Here is a 25,512-nt window from a genome sequence, read left to right on the forward strand (position 1 = left end):
GCAACTCCTTAAATTCCTCTCTATAAAGTCACCTTTATAGAGCAGAGGAGACCGGCAATTCCACAAACGTCCACTGATCTCCATCATCCCTTGCAAGTAAGTAAGGGCATTGGAAGTGTCCAAGGCCAGGTTGGATGAGCAAGCCAGTCTAGCGGAGGGTGTCGCTGCCCATGGCAGGGGGGTTGGAACTGGATGATCTTTGAGGTCCCTTCCAACCCAAACCGTTCTATGATTCTATCTTGAGTGGCATCAGCAGACATGAGATGCCGCAGGGGAAGTTTCATTATTTGGGAAACCTGCAAATTCAACGCGGTTTTCATTTGTCTCCCTTTTTAAACATTAACTGGACTTGACAAAAGGTTTTTATGGGATGACAGTATTTCAGCCAGGATGTTTAGTACGTCAGATGGCATTAGTTCCCATCAGGCTAAAAGCAAGACGCTGACGTTGCCCAGAGAGGTGGTGGATGCTCCATCCCTGGAGACGTTCAAGGCCAGGTTGGACGAGGCCCTGAGAAACCTGATCTAGTTGGAGATATCCCTGTTCCTTGCAGGGGGGTTGGACTAGATGACCTTTGAAGGTACCTTCCAGCCCTGACCATTCTATGATTCTATGACCCCAGTCCTCCACGCAGACGCAGCGGGCGTGCGGCTTTCGGTCGCGCCACGCCGGGACGCAGCCGTGCTGCCGTGCGTGAGCCACCACTTCCCAAGGTTCGCTGCGTCCTTTTCTTTTATTTTCCAGTTTCTTGCCATTCTGTTTTTATATAAATGGGTTTTGTCTACAGATCTATTTTTCATTGATTACAATGAATAGAATTCCTCATATGGCACATTTTAATTGCATTAATTAAAATATTGTGAGGAAGAATTTACTAAAAATCTTCTCGTGCCAAATTTTTGACCCTAAAATGCTTTTACAGTGTTTTCTCCTCAATCTTAGAGAAATAGAAGATAAAAATTTTTTTAAATGCTGAGAATTCATTTCAAAACAATCAGTGTTTTTGCACCTCCTAAGCAAGACTTCACTAAATATTTAGATTAAAACCCCTTTTTCAAGATAAAACCAGCTTTTTCTACATCTACCCTGCAACAAGTGGGATATTTTTTACATCCTCTTTCAAGTCTAGGTGATGACAAAGATGATACTTTGAGTAAGAGTTGCAGAGATTGGTCTCCAACGCACTCCAAGGCTGTCTTTGTTAACATCACTCCAAGCAAAAATTTAACTTTTAAACATGGGACATCTTTTTTCCTCCTGACAACTGACAGTCTAAAGCTACAGAAGCTGAAATAACAGGAAATCAAATGAAAAAAAAATAAAAATCAGCTAAATCACAGTAATCACAGTGTTCACCATGACTGGCAGCAGAAAGCTCAATAAAATATTTTACTCTTTACTCAGGGTGCAGAGTTCCAGAACCACTTTCCATGTGGAAATGATGGCAATGAATAGCAAAATAACCACTATCTCCATTTTTCCAGGCCAGCCTAATTGTGCTTAATTGATTCGACAGGACGATGAAGAGGCATTCGGAGAGGGAATAACAGCGCCCACCGTAAGGGCAGCCGGAAGAACACGTACTCGGATGCAACCACATCCTTGGAGGTGTTACAGGCCAAATTTTATATCTTTAAAATAATACCCCTGCAGTTTGCTACAGCGGAAAAATAACATTTTGGAGGATCTATTCAAACGAAATTGCATTTGGACAAAGAAACTGTAATTAAAATCTCTGCTCTATTTTCAGCTGACAATCGTATTTCTGAGGTAGTACAAGAGAAAAGCAGCATTGCAATTTTAGCCTTCCCAGCAAGTCTTGCAACGAGTGTTGACTCTTTCTTGAATGAAACTATCAGGATTTGGCTTTGAGCAACCTGGTGAGTGGAGGGTGTCCCTGCCCATGGCAGGGGGGTTGGAACTGGATGATCTTTGAGGTCGCTTCCAACCCAAACCGTTCTGGGATTCTGTGATTTTTGCTCTTGAGTTCAGTTGGAACAACACATTCAATAGATGCAAAATCTTAAAAAAAGCATTTCAACAAAATCTTAAAAAAGGAGGGAGTTTGGCTGCCTTGATAATTTCTTGCATTACATGATGCAATGACACCTCACATTCTGCTATGAGTGACTTTTTGCTGACGGACCCTCATAGCTCCAAAAACACGCCCAGACACACCACGTCGTGGAGTTGGTGTCTTCTCTCTGCCCATGGCCAGCACGATGGAACGCGGCAGGCAGGGGGTGCGCGCTCAGGGCTCTACAAACACTCGATAAAGCCACCCACAGTCCTGACTGAGTGGTGCTGACCATGAAATTATTTTCACATTTTTCAAGTCAAACACTTCTGATTGTAAATTCCTTAATAAAAGCCTTTTCCCTGAGATGTGGAAGACTATGGAGGTTATCTGTACTTTAATTAAAAAGGAATAAAAAGTAAAAATAAAAGCTGGCCCAAGAGCTTTTGGTCACATCACCCACTGTAGATCATTCCAATGCAAAGTAACAGATTTGACCTGTGTTTGCCTTAATGCCAGCAGGAACCAGAGGAGACCCACCACGCAGAGCAGCCACGGCCACCAGCTCACTCAGACAAATTCTCATCCTGAATTGGCTTTCTTTCCAAAACAATTCTTAATATTTTTCTTTCTAAAAGTTTCGTAATCTTTTTTACAACTTGGGTTGCATTTCCAGCTGGCTGTTTTGTTTTATTTGAGGGAGGTCTCCTCTTCTCAGGGTGGGAGCTTACCAGCCCAATGCTTTAGGAAGGACGGGAGATGCTGTGCCAGTGGGAAGCACCCAGCTCCTTACGCACGCCTCTAGCTTGGTAGAGGAGGATATGAAGAACCAAACTAACCTCACAAAGCTCAGAATTTCATCATCTACATTTTTGCCCTTTGCTTTACGTCATTATGTTCCTCAACCAAAGTTTTTGTGATTGTTTTTTTCTTTACCCGCATTTTTTCCTCCTTCCTTCTGCTTCTGGCGTCGCCACATAGTGCAAGAAGTTGCTGAAAGACACTTTGGACTCTGTTGAACACACTTTTTGCAAAACTCTCACCGATCACAAAACAACTCGTTCAGCTTAATTCAAATGTAACAGAACTAATACTCTTCAGACCAGAGAGCAAATGATTATTTTGTGCAGATTATCCTTCGCCTGCAGATTTCAGAAGATGGAAATTTCAGGCTTATAATGGAAATTCAGTTGCAGCCCTGACTGTAAAGCACCTCCAACACTGCAGAATTACGAGTTCCAGACTAGCACAGCTCTGTTCTACTTCAGATAAAATATTCCTGATTTACATCCTTCCAAATGAGACCACCTGCTAATGCAAACATTTTCCACGATTTAAGTCTTTTAAAGAGGAGTAAAAGCCATTCATGCATATTTTAGAGAGAGAGAGCCCCTGCAGCTCATTTGAATGCCGTGAGAGGTACGAATGTGGGAGGAATTTAATGAATGGATAAAAAATACAAATCCTGGAGAAAATACTCTGATCAGTCATTAATGATGCACTAATGATTGCGGACGCAGCCCTCGGTAACGGCAGGTCCAAGTGTGCTGTTTGCTGGAGCTGCTGGTTCATTGGACTGGGGGTCTCTGTAATGAAGCAAATCTCTCTCAGCCACCTCCACCTCCGGAACAATTTTTCTAAGTCTTTTTCTTCTTCTGCTGAGCAGGGACAAGATGATGACAGTGGCTGGCACTAGCGAGTTAATTTTATAACGAAAACTGACATCCTACTCGAGCGCTAGCAATTTAAAAGAGTAATGGATTGTCAGTTTTAGCTGGAAAGTGGTTGTTATATGATTTTAGAAGTCTTTTGCATATTTATTTTGTCTCACTTTAAATAAATTTGGGTAAGATTTATCTTGTTAGCTCCAAATACAAGTCCCTCTTGGCCTGATTGAGGAAACAAATTAGACTTTGCAAACATTGCAAAGACTAAATCAATACATTAATATTTAGGGGACATTAAGGAGGTTTGTTAAACAGAAAAAGGGCCTTGAGTATTACGTTGGAAATATTATACATGTTTAAATGAAAACCATAGGTTGTGATTTCTGACGGAGTCTATAAATGGCACGCGGTGCCAAGTGCAGATCACGCACAGAAACGAGACGACGCAGAGGGCAGGAGGGGAGCAGGAGCCATGTCCCGCGTGCACAGGGTCTGTCCCGGGGCAGCTGTGACAGTAAAGTACAAATTAAGGTGTCGAGTAACTCATGTAAGAAAGATTTTGTGCCACCACTTCCCCAGTGTCGGTGTTTTGGCGGTGACGGGAAGCACGGGTGTAACTGGGAGCGCGGCTCTGGCGGGACGGGGACGGCAGAGGGTGCAGGGGGGTAAGCGAGGGGCGGCGCAGAGCACGGGCAGTGGGAGACATGGGGTGGCAAAGGGAATGAGACCTGTCATCAACACCTCAAAGCCTAAGCCAGGGACCTGTTGGAGCTGTGTATCCATGGCAGACTAAAACACAGCCTTGAAAAAAACCCTGGATCCACACGGTGCCAGTGGATCCTGGTGCTGCTCTCACCAGGAGCTCGCCGGGCTCCTCGGTCACGTTCCAGGAGACAGACAGAGCTGGTGGATCATTAACCCCGTTGTTAGGAAGACCACGGTCACAAACCTTGCTCACCCACGTCACGGTCACCATTGCCCCACCAGCGCCGCGGGAACTGCTGTGCCAAGCCCCGGCCACTCCCTGGGCAGCCCACCCGCAACGCGATGGGGACCGGCACCTTCCCTCATCTCACGTTAGAACTCACACGTGCCTAAGGTATATTTGCCTAATCTTGTAAAAATGCTCTCCATCAGCCTATATTTTCGTTCTCCCTTTCTGGGATCCACACCAAGTGTATTAATAAAGCATAACAAAATTCCCCCGGAGCCCCATCCTGCCAGGCTAAACAACGCCCGCTCTCTCAGACGTGTTCTCACTCTCCCCATCTCTCTGGTAGCCCTCCCTGGTAGCCCTCCCTGGTAGCCCTCCCTCGGCGGCTGAACTCCTTCGGAACACCCTGTTCCGGCCTCCATCTTCCAGGAGTCACAGACAAGAAGCCTGAGTTTCCCTTTCCCGCACGGTCCAGGAGCATCCTTACTGCATCCCGACGCACGGGGAGAACCGGAGAGTTTGGGCTGTGACCTGTTGTTCTGCCCCACGGCAAAATCAATTCCCAAGGACACTGGTAAACGTGTCTTAATGTTTTTGCAAATTGAAAAGGAAACACAGCTTGGAGGATGCAATTTAAACTCTGGTAGAATAAATGTCAGATTAGAAATGGCAGAAATTGCAACCTTTTGCTAGAAAAATGACGAGCGATACAGTGTGGTAAGAGGTGTTTCATTTTTTTTACTTTACTGTGGCAAACATCTGATGTCTAAATCATCTGCAGTTCATGACTTTGCAGATGGAGCATCTGGCACTGAGGCAGACTGAGTTGATTACAAACTCCTACCTTTTAAACTTTTAATTAATTACTTCATAATTCTCACTTCCTTTTAATAAGGTCACCAAAATAAAGTTAACTGGATTATCTTCCTCTCTTTCATGTGATTTTTCTTTCACTGATGTAAGTGCAAAGACACATTAGGCTTTTTTCTTTTTTTATTAACTATCTTGATTAATTTTCCTAGTATGAAATGGTGTAACTATGTAATAAGTAACAGTGATCTGGACTTGGTGGTCTCATTAAGGCATCGAGGAGGGATTTGGGAGATTGAAACTCCACTTCAAGCTCTGCCAGAGATTCCTGACCGATTGTGGCCAAACTCCACCAGGTCTCGCTGCTCCCTGTATCTGCACATCGGCAGCGATGGAGAGGCTCCTGCTTCCCTTCAGCCACGTTAGTTACTGACCGTGTCCCCTTTCTATGTCGTGGAAATTAAGGCATCTTTAACCCATTAAAATGTGTGTATTCTCTGAAACACTTGCATGAATGTGTTCAGAAATTGTCACCCCAAATAAAAGGGGATACTCAAAACGACAGCTATCAGGTCTGTGTGCATAGAAAGAGCTCTCACACACACCAAAAAAAGAGGAAAAAATGAGAGAATGGGATTTACAGGGCTTCTAAAGTGGAGCTTCACAGCAAATAATTTTGCAATCTGGAGTTTGAACCTATTTGGGAGCTTATGATCAGACGTACGCCTTTATTCCTTTAATTTGTGACACACTGCACACACTCTCGGCTCCTCCGGCTCTGCTGCTTTCAGCAGAACGTCTTCTTTCAACGTTACTCGACAGAACACCGTCTCTAGGGCAGAGGAATTTTAAAGGGCTAAGACTTTGCTTTTAAATTCTCTTTTTCTCCCGTTATTTCATGTGCTGCTCTAGGTCTGCTGCTGATCATTTATTCACAGCGTAAAAGGAAACCCTTTGACTGAATGATTTTACTTTGGCTAAAGACTTGCTTTTCCCTTCATTTATTTCTCCCCAATAGCAGAAGTTGTTTCTAATCTTGAAATACAAAGCCATGAACAATATGAAAAGGAAACATAAAACTGCTTCCATAAAACGTTATTATATCATCCGCGTGAACCCTATTCAGCGGGAAAGGACACATAAGCTTGTAGCACCAATTAGCTGTTTGATGTTGCCTTTACAGTCTCGGTTACTTTCAGACAGGTCAACTCCATCTCAAAGGATGCGTGAATCTCACGCCCTTACCTCCCGAGTCTCCGCACTCGGAAGGGGAAGCGATGGCTTTATGAGCAGTGCAAGTACAGAGCGACCCGATCAGAAGTGCTGGCACGCACACCAGTCCCGTCCGGGCCCACGGGGGAGGTAACGACAGCAGTAAGTGCCATGGGTTGCCCAAAATGACTGTCAAACCCAATGTTGATTCCAGGTGGGATCCCACCGGTGTGGGAGGAGTGATGGGTGTGACTCACACCCGACCCGCTGGGCGCCTGTTGCACGGCTGGTAATCATTAATATCTACAGTAATAGGTACATAAAGATAGGAGTTGGAATGGAAAGAAACGGCCCTGATCATCACCAAGACGGGATGGAGCAGCCTCCAGAGCTGCTGATCCCGCTCCGCGGCTCAGTGGGTGCAGGACCTCTCTGGAAGCGGGGAGCTCAGCACCTTCCCCTTCTGCCCAAGTGCCAAGAGAACTACATGGGAGACAACACAGGGATGCTGATGGGTTTTTGCTTTATCTTGAGAATGGCTCCCTCGTTCTGGCTACGCTTCACGGAGCTGATCCCTACTTCCTACATAAAATATAACTGAAATAATATCGGAGTAATTGAATATATAGAATTGGAATAATAATTGATACTGTCACGGCTTCTTCGTTCCAGCTTCCCGATTCGACAGGATCCAAATGCCTCTGCAATCCCCGACCCCCACCCACGTAAATAGTTCCCATATGGGTCTGCACCCAACGGCCGCCTCTGAGGAAGGTTATAAAAATGAGTAAGTGATGGCGTTTTGGCTGCACTAATAAAATAATGATCTTAATGCAACAAACACCCTCAGCCCTTACAAAGCGACAGTCTAACAGTCTTACAAACCAGCGGGGTCTAAAGGTCCAGTGGTTAAGAATAATTAATTTGAGAGGCGTTTCATACACGTTATGTGTAAGGGATTCTGGTGTGCCATATGGATCACTAGAGATTGCCATTTAAATTCTCCTGTTTTATATTCATTGCTTTATTACTCATAAAAATGCAAACGAAAATGTTAATGATGATTACACCAAAGACTAATAAGTTAAAGCCTTAGGTTATACTTTGCATTTCTGAAGATATAAATGCAATCGCTTAATAATTATGCATATTTTTAACTATTAAGTTATTATTTCTCTATATACTTGTAGTTAGCCTAATTAATTTTAAGCTCCTGTTTATATGTTTTATACATGCAATTAATTTCCAACTTTTTTTCCTAGCCCTTTGCAGAGGGCATTAACTATTACAAAGATAATCAAAACTAAAAATTGTTCAGCCCGGAACAAGACAATAAATAGTACCTCCATGTGTGTCAAACTGACACTTGTTCTGCAACACTTAAACAGAAAACTGTCCTGTGGAAGTAAATAGACGGTTCTTATTAATGATATTGGGATCTTAGTGATTCTGTGAGAAAACTGGTCTGGAAGAAACAAAACCTGTGGGTTTTAATGCCAAATCAGCTTATTTTGCTTTCTCTTGTTTGAAGTTAACACGAGGATGTTTCTGGTAATATTTGGTGTCGGTGTTAAAATGGAAAGGCTGCAAACCTTCCGTGAGCTCAGCACCTGAGTGTGCACCTTTCCACGGTGAGTGGGCTGGACACTATGAAAACCAACCAAATTTGGAGCCACGCGGGAGACCTGCACACGACTGACAGATACCTGCAGGGTACCACTGCAGGGAACACCACCTCCACTCTTGTACTGGTATTTCCCTCTTATATTTTTACATCTTGTTCAATTGTCAGCAGAGCAGGAGTGGGATTTAAACCCGATTTTGGCAAGCTGGAGACCCTTTTGGGCTAATTACGTACTCACAGGAGCCCAGAGCCAATGGCACATACGGTCTACGGCTACATGCATCCAGAGAAAAGAAATAAAGAAAGAAAAAACAAAGCTTTAAAACGTGCTTAGCTGATGTTTCCCATCTATAAACTAGTTTTTCCTAGTACATCTCCAATAACGCTTGGCAATGGGTTTAAACACCTACCTTGTACAGTTAAGTGCACCTGCATCGTTCTCGGAGTGTGTTGAGTTTGCACAGAGCAAGTGTACGGACCGTCATCCGTCACGTCTACGTCCTGTATCTGCAGGCTGTATTCTCTTCTGTTCGCTGTTGCGATTGAGACTCGAGGATCTACTGACCACTTATCGCTTCCAGCAAAAATAATACTCGACCTATTCAGCCAGGCACCTTTGGAAGCTCCATCTTCCAAGTAACACCTGGGAAAAAAGATGAAACCGTAAGTATGAAAACGTAGGAGCTTTAAAATATCATTAACTTGGTACCGATTTTTAGACTGGATACAGCTATAAGTTATTAGAGTTGAATCTCAAAACATGAGTCATTTGTCAAGTCACAAATCATCACAAAACCAAAAGTCTGTCTTACAAACACACAATAAACATAAACATATTTTTCTGCCGTGTCACTCCTGTCTGATTTTCCTGCTGCGAGTAGTCAGTGGAGCAGCAGGTGGAAAGTCTCAGTTATTTCTGAACTGGACTCAATGATTTCATCAGAGCAGCCCTTCCTGCTCCAGTTTTGGCCCATCAGGATCAGGAGTCGGCGCAGGTGCCTGTGCAGGATTACTGCCCTTTTCTCTAAAACACAATAAACTTCTGCTTCCTTCGTTAAGGAATCAGGGGAATTTCCACCAAAACCTGTAATGACATCTGAGAATCCAAACCAATATTGTTTTCTTTTCAAAAGGTTATTAGGTTTGTCGTTGCTAATCATATTCAAGACATCTCATTTAAAGCAAACATACATTCAATTAGCACGGATTTCCCTGCTGAGGACAACAATGAACTATAAGGCATAGTTGTACTAAATATTTTTGAAAACATCTTTGGCATGGTAGTGACTCAAATGAATATGATTTGTTTATTATGCCATGCTTAAGCTTCTTTACAATTATTATTAGAACAATAACCAAAAGTAGTGCTCTTTGGGGTATAATAGTCATCTTAATCAGAGCTCGGTGTGTAACACCACCCCTACAATCTGGTGCAGATGTACCCTAGAGAGATTCCTTTCCTTCTGAATTTGAGTTCAAAAAATACCCCTCCATAAAGTAGAGACTTTGTTTCTACACATTGAGTAAAAAGTACAGCTGGAGAACGAAAACACGACTATCTGAAGAGTTTGACAGCATTTCTACACAACATCTCGGGGGGTTGAACACGGCGCCGGAGGTTGCGAGGGCACTGCGAGCGGAACAGCCCGGCACAGGTAGTGCAGACTGCCTGGAACTAATCAGTGGGGAAATACAAAGAACAAGGGATGTTGCAAAATCTAATTTGTAGTCCGTTCCACCATGTGTAGATTCAAAAACCAGTCGGAGTACTAAAGGTCAATGTTAATTGAAAATCTTTTCTGCAGATATGCAGCCAAAAAAAAAAGCCACCCGGGCGTTGGAGAAGTACAACCTTCTCCTAAGGTAATTAAGCACCGCGGTGTGCTGCTGTGGTCAATAATTTGTATTGCGTCCCAGGAAACGTTTGTGGTTGCTCTCTAAAATAGCTTTGCCTCTCACGTTGCTCACTTGCCCGCCGGGACGAGGAGAACCGCACTGTGAAGCTTAAGGACGTTTAACCCCGGCTCAAAAACCAGCTGAGCACCAACTCCAGTTTTCCGTAAGGAAGGTGACGCCCAGCACATGGGAAAAGGCAGAGAAAAACCTTGGTGGAGTCAACGTTTGAGAGCATGACACTGCAAACCCAGGAGCATGTGGAGTTTTTCTAAACAACCTAAAAGTGATGCCAAGTGGCTGGTAAATGAGAAATGTATTATCTACACGTCAGGAAACGCCGAGAGCGAATCGGGCAGGTTTCAGACTAACCACCCTGCCCACAAGAGAATGAAAGGCTTTGAACCAACTTTAAAAGTTGGAGGAAGGTAATACAAAGTGCAGCAGACTAATGGGATATTTTTATTCGATAAAGAGGTCTTTTACATGAAGGAAACCCAACAGAAGAGGAGAGTGCAATAGATCTCATCTCTTTGATAAAACATTAAAATAGCACAACTGTGGAAACTGTTAGGTGCGAGAAAATGGTGATTTCACAGCTTCAGCATATGGCGGTATTGTTTAAGGGGGAAAATGACATTCCCTTTAGGAATAAGAAACTAGGAGCATCAGGCTGAAATTCTTCAGAAACAGATCATGAAAATAACCGTTCATTTAACTAATGATCTCAACATGAAATCTGAAAGGGTTCTGAGAGAAGCTGCATAAGACACGGGATAAAAAATCACGGTTTATACAGCAGAGAATTGGGATGTCATGGGAAAGCATCACTTTGAGGATGGAGAGCCCAGCAGTTGTCTGTGAATCCCTGCAGGACGAGTTTTGTGGGGTCTGGTCCCTTTCGGAGAAGGCAAGGGGCCGCCTTCAAAGTCTTACGAACATTTTCAAATTGATTCTAACGAACAGAAGACTGGTGAGAAGCAGAGAAAACTCAGATTCACTGACGTTTTCCTATAATACGTTTCTTTTCTACTGGTATTTCTGCAGCAGCTGGATACAGTTGGTTATAAATGAATATTTTTGAAGGGAACCTGCAGTTTCAGTGAGCATTAACCATCTTATTTAACTCCCTTGTTGTTTACACACATGCACACATCCCAAAACACGGCAGAAAGCATCAGCACTACGGCTTCTTCCCACAAGAGAGAAAAGCAGCCTCCTGCTCGCCCAGCACGTGAACCAGCCTCACCTAACACATTCCCTGCTCTCTCTACAGCTTGTAAGAAAAAAAACAGCATTGCTTAAAAAAAAAAAAAAGTCAGATTTTTTTTGTTATTAATTAAAGTCAAAAGTGGAATTCTCATCAGATGCAAAGGGACTCAATTAAAAACCACGCTGCGAAGGGCAGTGCTCCAAAGCACCCTCGCAGCGCCTGCTCCGAAAGCCCCAAAGGTTCCCAAAACCTTCTCGTATCAGCACAGCCCTTTTGATGTCAAGGCTTTCCTGCTGAGAAGAGGCAGTGCAGAAAGGAACGTGAGACCTCTCGCTGTTCTGCTTGATACACAGAGGTATTTTCTCAAAATAACTTTGTAAAACAAATAAGCGATTTTGCTTTATTAATTGGTAGGTGCATGGTTACCCTGGATAGAGATGAAAACCTGCCAGACCCAACTTTCTTCTATGCCCCACTAATTAACAAAAAGTGTGCAGTGCAAAATTGCTGTATAAAACATGAAAACCAAGGACTGAAAATGGAACGGGTGCTCAGCTTCGAGAAAGACTTTCAAGTCTGATGAAAAATAAACTCACAACAGGAATTTCTAAAAACGAAATCAGGAGAAAACTTTTCAGTCTAGTTCAGCCCCTGGCAAAGCATGCTGTACTGTGGAAGCACATCGGTTTCAAACAAAAAATTATATTCCAAATAAAGTTCTTTGAATACAGGTTAAATATTTTACCTCCGCCGGGCTCCTTCAATAGCCCAAAGCACTCTTCCCTCTACAGTTACTCAAAACCAGTGCAGGTTCCCTAACACCGTGGCAGTGAACTGATTTGAAAACGTTGCAGAATTTGACTGAAATATTTTGCACAGAATAGCCTTCAAATTAAATAGCAGCCAACACGCTGTGTTTTCCCTCTACGCACGTGAGATGCAATGGATAAAGTGCATATTTGCTCCATGGAAGAAGCAATCAAACGATTCATCCCAGAAATGTTTTCTGATCTAACAAATTTAATCCCTTTCTGTTTGCAAATCACTTCTCATTTCCAGAAATGCAGTTATTGCTTAACGCTGCTCTGCAGGCAGCTCGGACCACCCATTCCCCCCGGCGTGTTCCGGGCCGTCAGAGGCAACGCTTCTGGGCTGTATTTATTGCAGAGGAACAGAAATAAGGACAAATAGGGATTTTTTTTCCCCAATACCTTCATATTTTCTATGAAAGAGCAGTCTTTCCACATATGTTTTGTGTGACATCACCAACCAATTGTGTATGGGTGAACACCTGCAAAGAACACTGGTGAGGCAGTGGAACAGGTTGCCCAGAGAAGTTGTGGATGCCCCATCCCTGGCAGTAGTAGTAGAATCACAGAATGGTTTGGGTTGGAAGGAACCTCAAAAATCATCTCATTCCAAACCCCCTGCCATGGGCAGGGACACCCTCCACTACACCAGGTTGCTCAAAGCCCTATCCAGCCTGGCCTTGAACACTTCCAGGGATAATAATGCTGTAGCACAATTACAGAAAGCATAACAATCACTAAATAAAAGTGACTTTTGCTCTTTTTACCTTTACTTTGCTTGGAAAAGTATTGATTAAAATATGGCTGAACTCAGAAGATAATTATTCTATTTTTAAACATAGTAGATTGGAAAACAGAACAATTTATTTTTTAACTGATGATTGTAATCAGAAATTCTCTACTCAGCAAGCATAAAAAATAGATTTTAATGTCAGCTGTCATATACAGCTGAAGGTATTTTATTATTTTTCCAATCATTATTAATGGGGATGATCATCTCTAATTTGTAAGTACAGAAAAATATAGTCTCACCCAGCTCTCCTAAAGTTTTTAATCCTCTCCTTTCGATACCTCCCACTTTCCTAGCTCTCTAGTCTATTATTTCCCCATAATTAAAACATAGACCTATTAATCTTTGTAAAAAATAGTTCTTCTCAGTTGCTTAATTAAAACTGCACACGGTGTGTTTTTACGAGCGGTGCAGACAGGGTTGGAGCTCCCACCAGCTGCCCTTGGAACAAACAGCACACAGAGCTTTCCCAGTTCCATACAGCACATGAACGTTTGACGTACGCCTGTCTCCAAAGAGCTGTCAGGACACACCCTGAGGTTACACCTGGCCGGTACTTGGGCAGCACTTACCATGAAAATTACCTTCACACAGGTAGGACTGAAACCTACCCTTATCCTCACTGCTCGTGGGACTAGTTCTGAAAGGGTAGAATGAATCATGGGATCACAGAATGGTCTGGGTTGGAAGGGGCCTCAAAGACCGTCCAGTTCCAACATCCTGCCATGGACAGGGACACCTTCCACCACACCAGGTTGCCCAAAGCCTCATCCAACCTGACCTTGAACACTTCCAGGGATGGGGCATCTACAACTTCTCTGGGCAACCTCTTCCAGTGCCTCACCACCTTCAGAGGGAAGAATTTCTTCCTCAGATCTCATCTAAGTCTGCCCTCTTTCAGTTTAAAGCCATTGCCCCGTGTCCTGTCACTACACATCCTTGTGAAAACCCCCTCTCCAGCTTTCCTGTAGCCCCTTTAGGTACTGGAAGGTCTCCCCGGAGCCTTCTCTTCTCCAGGCTGAACGGCCCCAACTCTCGCAGGGTAAGTAAATTAAAAACTGTCTTATAAATCTGTAGGCCAATTCAACCCCTGCAACCCTTTAAACACACCCATTCAGCCCCATGGGCCTCCATGTAGCGCTCCTACTTCATCTGTTTCTGCTCCGCGCCCTCCCCGGTGGGACCATGGGCGAGGAGCACCAGGAGCCGTGGGAAAGCCAGCCGGGAAATGCCACCTCGGAGCTATCACACTGCCCAGCTCCAGTCTCACTTAGAGGAGAACACCAAGTGATGTACTGTGAGACGCTTCCTCCGCAAAACACCCCCAACAAATGGTGAGACCCATATTCCAGAGGAGTCATTTCCATGTAGGCTGTGTCTCTAAAACTGGTAATCCCGTTGTGGCTCAGGTTAAAAGTTCCATCACATTTACAGAAAGTCATAGAATCCTTCCTTTTCCCTGAAAACCTAGAAGGATTTGACATGAAAATGTTTATGGATTTATATAACGGGTGCTCTGGGTGCTGGAGGAGCCATCTGTAACGCCCACGAGGGATGACAGCATCCCCTTCCCATCGCCCTGCAGCGGGTTGAGCGTTCACCAAAGCAGATGTGAAGCACTTAACAGAGTTGTTATTGCTTACTGCAGCATCTTTTTTTACCAGTGAAATTGGTTTTGGCATTGACTTATAGCCACTTTCTTCGGAACATGGAAAATCCTTTGCAAAAAACAGTGTTGCTAAAATTTTTCTGCTTTAAAGAAGATTGGCTTTGAGCTCAGCAGTGAGGGGAGAGAGAAACACGAGGGTCAGGGTTCAGCCTAGAAAAACAACCAGAAGCTCAGAACATAAAATGATACAGCTGAGCTCCAGAGGTGGAAAATCACACCAGAAACCTGCTGAGAACTTTTGCAAAGTCCTCTCTTACTGATGATCTGATAAAGACCTTCTCCGGGTTCTCTGTGGATTCTTACAAATAACAGCTTAAAAGTTTGTTCCACTAAGAAAACTTCTCCGAATACAAAATAACTCAGGGGCAACTATAGGGGATTCTTTTACTTTTGTCTTCAAAATCACTTTTCTCGTGTCTACTGTCGCTCAAAGCATGAGATTCTGCATTAAAAAAAAAACAAAACTGTGCAGCTGCTGATTATCTTCACAGCGTTTTATTTCTTTGCAGAACCATCCCAGACCACGGATGGCCGGTGCCCGGGCTGGTGTGCACGGAGCCCCGCTGCCACCGTGCCCGGAGCTCCAGATCTCCCCGGAGCTCCAGACCCCCCGCAGCATCGCTCTATTTATGAGACGTGTAAATGTGCCGTTATCCTGCAGAGGGAGACTGGTGTGTCGGGAACGGGACAGAAATCCCCACGCATGGTCTCCGGAGAGTCTGATAAAGAGGAGTTACGTAAACAGGGAGACAAGCAGTTGCTCGAAAACAGAGTTTCAAACTGGAACCCCAAAATTTTGTCTCACAACAGCCAGAATGGACCTAAAATAACTCACCAGCTGTGCTCTTCCTGCACCTCCGCTGCAGGTCAAAGCCTAATACCCACCTCTGAAAACACTTTCTGCTTAAAGAACAACAGCAGCTCTCAGCTGAGATGTGATGAGGTTTCTCTATCTGAACCGGCACCTTTCCAGCACCAGCTCAGCCACCCACCCGCTCTGCCTCACCGCCACTGCCAGACCCACCGCCAGTCCCTGTGCTGCACTTCTGATGGCTCCACACTGGGGGGGGTTGAGGAAAAGTGGTGCTAAGGGATCGAACAGAGATTTCAGTTTCTTTCTCAGGAGGTTCAACAAGGCCAAGTGCAAGGTCCTGCACGTGGGTCAGGGCAATCCCATGCACAAGTACAGGCTGGGCGGAGAATGGATGGAGAGCAGCCCTGAGGAGAAGGACTTGGGAGTGCTGGTGGATGAGAAGCTCACCATGAGCCGGCACCGTGTGCTGGCAGCCCAGAAAGCCAGCCGTGTCCTGGGCTGCATCCAGAGCAGCGTGGGCAGCAGGTCGGGGGGGGGATTCTGCCCCTCTGCTCTGCTCTCTGAGACCTCCCTGCAGTGCTGCCTTCAGCTCTGGGAGCCCCAGCATAAGGACGTGGAGCTGTTGGAGCGGGTCCAGAGGAGGCCATGGAGATGATCCGAGGGCTGGAGCACCTCTGCTCTGGAGACAGGCTGAGAGAGTTGGAGCTGTTCAGCCTGGAGAAGAGAAGGCTCTGGGGTGATCTTATTGCAGCCTCCCAGTACCTAAAGGGCCTACAAGAAAGCTGGAGAGGGGCTTTGGACAAGGGTGTGTCGTGACAGGACACGGGGCAACGGCTTTAAACTGAAAGAGGGGAGATTTACATTAGCTAGAAGGAAGAAATTTTTTACATTGAGGGTGGTGAGGCACTGGACCAGGTTGCCCAGAGAAGCTGTGGCTGCCCCATCCCTGGAAGTGTTCAAGGCCAGGTTGCATGAGGCTTTGAGCAACCTGGTGTAGTGGAAGGTGTCCCTGCACATGGCAGGGTGTTGGAACAAGATGATCTCTGAGGTCCCTTCCTACCCAAACCATTCTGTGATTCTACGATTCTCTCTATTCAGCCACCAGTTGGCAGCAAACATTTGTGAACTTTGCAGCATTTTATCACAGGTCCTACAAACACTGCAAACTCTGCTTTGTTCCCCTGCGAACCACCCTTCGCTCCGGTGTCCTGCCTCCTTTCCGCACGAGCCCTGGTCCCACCACATCACCATGTCCACTGTGGCTTCTGCTCCCATCATCGCTTCATCTGCCCGGCTGCCTTTCTCCTCCCTCCCACCCTGGTGCCAATTTTCCTGCTCCCCAATCAGCAAGTCCCAGCATTTCTGTTGTTCTTTGTCTTTTCATGTCGGTGGCAGAAGGAGCTCTGATCATACGTTGAGGCGTTAACATGCACAAAGGAGCCTTTTTCCTTTGATCTTTGCTCTGCAAGCAAAAGATCTTTTGGTGCTTTTTGAGCACCATAAACCATCATTGGTACCAAATCCTTTTTAGGGCAAGTTTCCTCTTCAGGTTCAGAAGATGCAGTGTGTCTGCCCTGTAGAGGACAGAGGGTCTCCAAAGCCAGTCTCCTCCAAGCATCAGGAAGGAGATGTCACAAGAGACAGGTCCCACTGTTGCTGCTCAGGCAGGGGAAAACTACCCAGAGGATCCCTCCAAGAAAACAGTCCTTGCCCTTATCAGCACAGCAAGGGGGGTGACCACGTCTCCAGCCTCTCCTCGTCCCTCCCACATCCTCTGGTCCGAGGCATCTTCAGGCAAATAACAGATGGATCTGTTGCACTAACAAAGGCACTAACGACGTCATAGCGTCTCCTTCCCTTCCAAGCTCAACAGACCAGACTCGCCTGGGACATGTCACCCAGTGTTTGCAGTCAAATAATTAATTTATCACTGTACCAACACACTTAGTGGTCATCACCTCCTTTAAATAAAGATGTTCTTCCAAACCTACTGCCCTCTTCCAAACCTACTGCCCTCTCTTTCTTGTGATTCTCGGCAATCCGTTACGTTCTAAAATCGCAGCTCAGAACCAGAGACCTGCCAACTTTGGAAGAACCCAGGATAATTCTTTAAATACTTGCTGACCCGTGGACTTTTCTAAAAGCAGCAGATAACAGTGTGAGCTTTTTGCCTGGCAAGCTGCCTGAAATAAACGGGCAGACGTGCTACCTGAATTTTCATGAGTAATTAGCATAATTAACCTCCCTCCTCTGCTCCTATGCCACTTCCACTGCCCCAGAGGATCGATGTATAGTTTATTAACCGTGAGAACTCGTTGGGTTTCCTGCTCTGTCGTCGGGTATGACCCAGCTGGCAGGTACCCGCTGGCCTGGGGGTGCCCAAGCGGATAAGAGGAGGGAGCAGCAGGACGAAAGGGCTGGGGGAGAAGCAAAACAAAACTTCTTCATTAGGCACCTCGCGCTTCTTCGTTTTGTAAACTCTGCTGTCTTGAGGTGCTTTAAGATATTCTAGGAAATCTGTCTGCATATAAAACATTGATTAATCCCTAAATCTGAAACATATTTTTGGGAAAAATCAGTAGAATATTAGTAACTAATAGCAAAAGTGTTTACTCTTCTATTTTCACAAGATTTTAAATACAATTTGCTCTACAGAGCTTCAATCTGAATGAGTTTCAACCTTGATTCCTGCCAATCCATCCAAGCAGGCAAGAGACCACTTCCACCACTTTCTAGTGTTCATCCCCACCACCAGCCACGACCACAATGTGCATTTCCCTCCTGCCACAAAGAAATGGCTTTTTCCACGGCAAGGACAGAGAAACTGTGAGTATCATAACTGCAATAAATTCACTGGTTGTTTTTCTTTATACAAAAATATTCCTCCCCCTTGTCACAGATATATAGTCATATGAAGATGAACAAAACGGTATAGTGTAAAGCTAAGAATTATTAGTTACTAAATTATTTCACGGAAGCACATAATATTTTGTCTTTGAAGGCTCAGAAACAACATCACACAACATTATGGGTTCCGATAGTCTTGGTTTCACTTTCAGAGAGCAACTCCCAGGTTAATCATAGTATTTGAAATATTGAAAAGGTGCTGCCTGCTGCAATTGATATTTATTCATTCCTGAAGATTTATAATACAGAAACCCTGACTTCCAGAAATGATGAAGAAGAAATTGTCAATGCAGAAAAGTCAGGAAACAATTCACTGCAGTTTTGCCTTTATTATTTTACACTTTTAAGGGAGAAGAGTCTCTGGAAATCGGAGAGCCAGTCCGTGTTTATTTTATAGGAACAGATAAGTCAGCTCGCTCTTCTGACAGTGAAAGCCAACCCAGACAGCAATATTTTTCCCCCTGCTTTTTTGCTACACGATACTGAAACACAAATTAAAGGATTAAAAAGCAACAAAAGCTCTGAGACCGTGGCAAGGCAAGGGATCGTGCCTCAAGGATGAGCCAACATCCAGCCTGCGGGCATACCACGGCACCTTCCGAATTCTCGATATCCCAGCACGTTACTGAAGGATTTCAGCATCCAGAAACTTAGAACTGAATTAAACCAGCCATGACCCTAATTCACTGCATTTATTTCAGTTTCAGAACCATTACATTAGTCTTTATTCTTACTGCTAGAACAAAACTAAGGTTTCTTCACTGATGCAATAAGGCTCTGACAAAAAAATGAGGGTTTCCAACAGGACACCGTTACAGCAACGCACAGTCGGGGTAAAATAACGAGCGTTGGGTGCCTGGTACACTCCACATCTGCATAAATGTTGTAATTTGATAACGAGCACGGTGTCGCGGCGTCACAGTGCTCGCACCAGCTGCAGCACCTTACGGGAGGGAGCGTGGCAGGCGCGGGGCAGCGGTGCCTGGGCACCCCGGTGGGCATCGCGCGCGCCAAGGAGCAGAGAGCAGCCCCGACCGGCTTCATCTCGGGGAAAACTGGAGAATCACCGCACTGAATGCAGATATCCACCTGAGTCTGGAGCCCAGGAGAAGGACCCGGGGTCACTGGGTGGCCCCGCACGAGGTCCCTAAGGATGGGCGTGTGGCCAGGCGAGGGACCGCGGGCTCCCGTGGGCATGGACCTCCCTGAGATAAACTCACTCTGCTCGCACTTCTGCGCTTGCCTCCGTAATGTTTTAGGGGAATTACCCAAAAGGTAGGTGCGGTAGGGACAAAGAGCAGATGCTATTTACCAGTCATTTAAATTATACCATAAAAGAAAAATATGGGACACCTCCCCTCGACCTGTGCTCTCCTGTTGGGACGATTCCCCACCCAGAGACCCCGCGATCAGCCGCTTGGCACGGTGGGGGGACTCCTCCTGCTGGGATGAGGCCACCCCAGCAGCCTCCCCTGCTTCCCTGGCACGGCAGCCACCCGGTTGGCCCCTGGCACCACGTGGCGCAGTGAGCTGCTAACTGCTGCGTTGCCTCCTTGCATCGGGACATCTTATGAGGTCTGCCTGCAGAATCACGGCAACGGTGAGGTTGTCTCTACCTGCTCAGCTGTTAAGTACAAAACACATCAAAGACGAGAAAAAAATGTCTGTAGGTAAAGGTGTGGGTGCTCCTGCTCCACAGGGGAGCTGCGATAATGTCATCCCTTCCTTCTCCAGGCAGACCAGCGAGCCAGGCTGCGGCTGTCCAGGCTCTGGGGAGTTATTAATTAATATTCATAGAATCATAGAATAACAGAACGGTTTGGGTTGGAAGGAGCCTCAAAGATCATCCAGTTCCAACCCCCTGCCATGGGCAGGGACACCCTCCACTACACCAGGTTGCCCAAAGCCCCATCCAACCTGGCCTTGAACACTTCCAGGGATGGGGCAGCCACAGCTTCTCTGGGCAACCTGTGCCAGTGCCTCACCACCCTCAGTGTAAAAAATTTCTTCCTTAGATCTAATCGAAATCTGCCCTCTTTCACTTTAAAGCCATTGCCCCGTGTCCTGTCACTACGCGCCCTTGTAAATCCAGGATTTAGGTTTCACTAACAAAGCTTAACGAGAAAAACATTCTTTCCAAGTGAAAACAAGTTGGATTTTCGGGTTTCCTCATAATGATATCTACACGATCAGTACACAGGACAGACAAAGTGGGAGATAATTGTGTGCTGTGTCATGTCCTTTATCGGATCAGTATTGAGCTGGGACTCTTCTCTGAGGAGGTAATACCAACCCCGCAACGCAATTCTCTCCAGGTTGGTTTAAGTAAAATAATAGAGTTAATGACAGAAGCAAAGCTACCTAGAGAGGTGTAATTCATCATGGAGTGTTTCATGCCATTATCTTAAAAACATACAGTGTAGTAATCACTTGAAGTAGTGATAACACATAATTGTATGCTTCTCATAAATTATAGGTGAATGGGAGTTTCAGCTAATGAGTGCCAAATAGCAGCTCAGGAACTGCAGTGATTACAGAAGATGTGGTGATGAATGCATTTATTATTGGGGTATTACAAATCTTTTTATAGCAGACATGGCAAGTTTATAAATAAATAACCAGCCACAGAGGAACCTGCGTGTCTAACCAAGACAACAAAGTTACTAGCCCGCAGTTTAACCATCCTCTTATACAGAAACATTTTAAAGCCTGGTGAAAACAAAACAAAACGAAACAAAGAAAGCACAAGTCCCACCCAAACGTCTGCACCCACGTGTTTACACACACTCTTTGGCCACCACTTGCGAAAGATACGCTCTTGAAATATTCTCAACACAAGACCAAACTTTTGCGTCCTTTCTCATGGAAAAGCATCCCTCTCCCCCAAAATAATCAAGAGCAAAAATGCTCCTTTTTTGGTATAAATAAGGTGCTGCCCAATGTAAAGAGCATTTTCTGCGTCACTAGGTAGGACCAGCCCTCGCAGCGGGGAGCGGGGTGGGCAAATCCGGCAGTGGGGGTCAGTCCTGCTGCGAACCTCCCCTGCGGCAACGCTGGGAAGGGTCCGGCTGCCCGGGCTGCCCAATCCAGCAACACCCCGTGGGGAACACAACTGGGAATCTCTTCTTCCTCTGCAGCACTCACCACCAGAAAATCACAGAATTAGAGAATCACACAACTGCAGAATCACAGAACGGTTTGGGTTGGAAGGGACCTCAAAGCTCACCCAGTTCCAACCCCCCTGCCATGGGCAGGGACACCCTCCACTACACCAGGTTGCCCAAAGCCCCATCCAACCTGGCCTTGAACACTGCCAGGGATGGGGCAGCCACAGCTTCTCTGGGCAACCTGTGCCAGTGCCTCACCACCCTCAGTGTAAAAAATGTCTTCCTTACATCTCATCAAAATCTTCCCTCTTTCAGTGTAAAGCCATTGCCCCGTGTCCTATCCCAGAGCGAAGCTGGCAGCCGTGGTGCTGGGGGAGCTCTGTGAGCCCCATTTTGGGGGCTCATCTCCTCCCACAGCTCCCAGCACAAACCGCCGAACGCTGAGGATGATTTTATCAATGGAGAAGGATCAAACTTGAACTTGCACGTGTCAACAGGCTTTGTCACTGATTGCAGTAGAGGCCACCCGGGCCCACCCTCCTGTTCCCCATGGAGAAGTATTTCACGAGCATCGCCTCACATATTTCTGCCAGTATGGCTGCTGCTTAGAGCCTCCCCCCCCAACTTGGGTTTGCTTTGATTTGGTTTTCTTTCCACTTTAAAGACAGGAGTCACTGCCAGCATTTGTGAGAAAGAGCACGTGAAAAAAAAACAAGCAGAAAACAAGTAAAAATCAAACAACAACGTTTATGTGACTCGAGAGCACAAAGCAATTGCGCATCGGCTGAGCCGCAGCACGGTCTGCACCCCGGGCACCCCCCGGGCACCCCCTCTGCCCCGGGACCGTTGTGTCCTGGGGGTCACGGAGCAGCTGCCTCTTAGCCCCACCTGCCACCGCTGCACATTCTGGTACCCGCGTTCCCCCTTTGCTCCCCGTGCCACCAACCTGTGCCCTGCCTTGCTCAGCAACTGGGCGCAAGGGGTTGGTGTTTCTGGGTTGGGAAGAATCTGAATGCTCCCTTGCTTTTGTAAACGAAGCAAATATGTTAAAACATATTAAAAAAAATCCGAACGCAAATGTTCTGGCATTCGGTAACGTATTTTGGCATTTTCACACTGCCCCATTTCCTGGCAGCGATGTCCACGCAGCCGGGCAGCGCGCTGGGTCAGCCCAGCTCGGCCGCTTTTCTCATCGTCATGAAAATACGCCAACAGGCAGAGCAAGAGAAGTCTCCTATTTCTCTGAATTTTCTGACTTTAGCTCAGACCCAGGTTCACCCCCTGCTCCAAAATCACAGTGACCTGTGGCAGAGATCTTCGCTCTTTGTCAGGCAGAACAGAGATGGCGCGGAGGTGACCGCGTTCCAGGGCAGTATATGATGCACTTAGGAAAGTGCAGCTGCCAGACAAGGCCACTTCAACAATTCCATCCTTGTGAAAATATTTGAGAAGTTATTTGCATCCCTCTGCAGAACGAAAATGAAATTTAAAAATCTCAAAGGCTTTCATGAAATAGAATTTTCCACCCAAACTAGTAACTAAATAACTCAATTCATATGACTGCTACTGGGGCTGATACATGATTTTGTCCGTGCTTATCTCCTAGAACATTTAGTTTGCTGATATACTACTGTTTGGAATATTAGTAAATAAATTAGTAAAAAAAAAAAAGGTAGATTTAATTATGCTGCAGTCCTTCACTATGGTGAATCTTTCAGGAGAAATAAGAATGACCTCTTTATTTAAAAGAGGAAGAAAGGGTCAGAGATGGAGCTGTGCTGGCTCGTGTAAGTACCCGAACTTGGCGCGCAGATGTCTCAGGTCACAGTTGCCAGCAACAGCCAGATTTTTGGATGAACCTCACAGCTGCTTGCGCCACACTACCACTACATTACTAATAATATTATTAAACATCTCCCCGGGGGGAGATCTCAGCATGGTGCAACTGCTCCGGGCCACCCCACCTGCGCGGGATCCCGGGAGGCCGACCCCATCCTTCCCAGCCCGTAACTTTGCCTCATGCTGCTTACATGGTGCTGGTGTAGCAGGAGAAGGAGCTGCACCTCAAGAAAAGAAATGTTTCTGCTGACTCTGGGCTGTGTTTGTCGCTTGAATGGGCTGTGAAATCCACCCAGACCCCACCGGAGATTTCCAGGATCAAGATCGGCACATCTCCAGTGAAATGCAAAGGGGTTGTGCCATGGTGGCCCTCAACCATACTGTACATTGCCATGTGGTGGAGACCTTCACATGGTACGCAATGCACTGATATCTCAAGTATTTTGTAACAGCATCTAATGGAATAATTTTTAGATAACCACTCCGAGGGGTCCTGCATTTGACAGACCACTCTTGGTGCTCCTGGTCTCTCTGCTTATGCACTAGTACCAATGGTGAAGTGAGGAGAAGGCAGACAAAGGACGTACTTCACAACAGTGGCATTCCGAAGAACTGTATGAATTCAGACCTCATTTTACATATTCTGAATTTTCGTCATTTGAAGGACATATCCTGGATCCAATCCCTCCCATATTACTCACATTTAAGATTTAAATAAGTCTTTCCGTGCAAGACAATAGAAAAGATTCAGACAAAGTGTTTGCTTTTAGAATGACAAATTACAACAAAAAAGGCTTTGAAATCACTGGAAGATAATAAAGCAGACAAAGTTCTTCATTCATGTGGTGCTTAGTTTTCTGGGTTTTATAGAAGAAAACCGTGTATAATCTGAAAAAGTGTCTTCCTATGCTTAACTCAGTGGTGCAAGATGCGAGGACAATGCTGTGTGCCTTAATTTTCTCAGTAAAAGCAGCATTTTCTGAGACTGAGGGAGATACGTTGCCGTATGCACACGCAGGATGCCACACCTGACTGACACGGACAGCAAAGCAGGACTGACAGCAACGTGAAGTTCTCCACTGTCATAAATAATAAGACCTGGCCTATGGGTGTCTTTTAAACCAGACCGAGTTTAAGACACAAACAGGTTATTATAAATCTAAGCGGATTCCTTAAATCTATTATACATCTTCAAATGTTGTGCGTAGACTGGTTATTTTTTGTCCCTGTACTGCTAATAGAATGAACGTTTTTCTGAGCACCTTAGAAGCCCATTCTCATTTCTCATGCTGTATTTCCACTTGACTCACTCATTGCGAAGAGAAATTTTTCCGGAGGAATTCAGCTTTTTACAGGAGGCAGCCAAGGAAGTCGATTACTTGGCAAAACCGCCACCTCCACTCAACTGGTGCTCTTTATCTCCTCGCAGCAGACGCTCACACGCTTGCCTCCCTAATCCAGGCTGAAGAACACGGCCCACGACCATTAAGTGCAGTTACTGTGGGATAATCACGCCTATTGATTCTGACATGCTGATTTTTCTGCTGAAATCTCCCACTATCTTCCCCTGTGTGGTGGAGCTGGTCCTAGAGCACGTCTACCAAACAAGTGTGTAGAGCCGGTCCTGGAGCACGTCCACTGAACAGCCATGTAGACAAGTCTTTGTCTGCTCCTAATTGTTGCTGTGGATTCTTCTTTACAACATGAAAAGAATAAGGTGGAAACTACCTCATATCTGACCGGCTTGTAGGCAAATGGCACAAACCCCAACTTGCCTATGTCTGCGTCCTCCATAGGGCTGCTCCATCAGATACGTGGAGCTGGTGCCCACAGTAAATAATTACATTGCACTGACGGTATTCAAATCCCCTCGGTGAAGTGGTGATGCAATTTATAGAAACGATTGAAGCAGATGTTAAACGTGCAGTTCTTCACCTGGACCGCTCTAAACCAAAACCCCAGTGAAGAAAGACTTGAGTGGGCAACACGGCATTGGCATCGCGTGGAGCTCCCGCGCGTGGGAAAACCAGGCTTACGTTACTCTTCTGCTGGAAGGGAAATAACAAAAGCTGCAATCTTTCTTCCTCTCTTCCTGTGCTCCAGTTGACTTCAGCAAGGGCAGAATTTGAGCCCGGGTTTGCTGCAACCTTGTCTACGGGAGAGTGAAGCCCGTCGTCTGGGTGCTGCACTGCACGACTGCTCTAAGG

At 45.7% G+C, this 25,512-nt stretch overlaps 1 protein-coding gene across 2 annotated transcripts in view; it reads right to left on the minus strand.

Moving 5' to 3' along the window:
- Positions 1–25,512, minus strand: part of NEGR1 (neuronal growth regulator 1) — a 288,803-nt gene that overhangs the window by 147,138 nt on the left and 116,153 nt on the right. For both annotated transcript variants that reach the window (XM_086617140.1, XM_086617139.1), the window contains exon 2: positions 8,675–8,907. In XM_086617140.1, coding sequence (XP_086473266.1) covers positions 8,675–8,907 — 233 coding nt within the window. The remainder of the gene's footprint in view (positions 1–8,674; positions 8,908–25,512) is intronic.

The sequence above is a fragment of the Tauraco erythrolophus genome, chromosome 10 (assembly GCF_009769465.1).
Source record: "Tauraco erythrolophus isolate bTauEry1 chromosome 10, bTauEry1.pri, whole genome shotgun sequence".
Lineage (NCBI taxonomy): Eukaryota > Metazoa > Chordata > Aves > Musophagiformes > Musophagidae > Tauraco > Tauraco erythrolophus.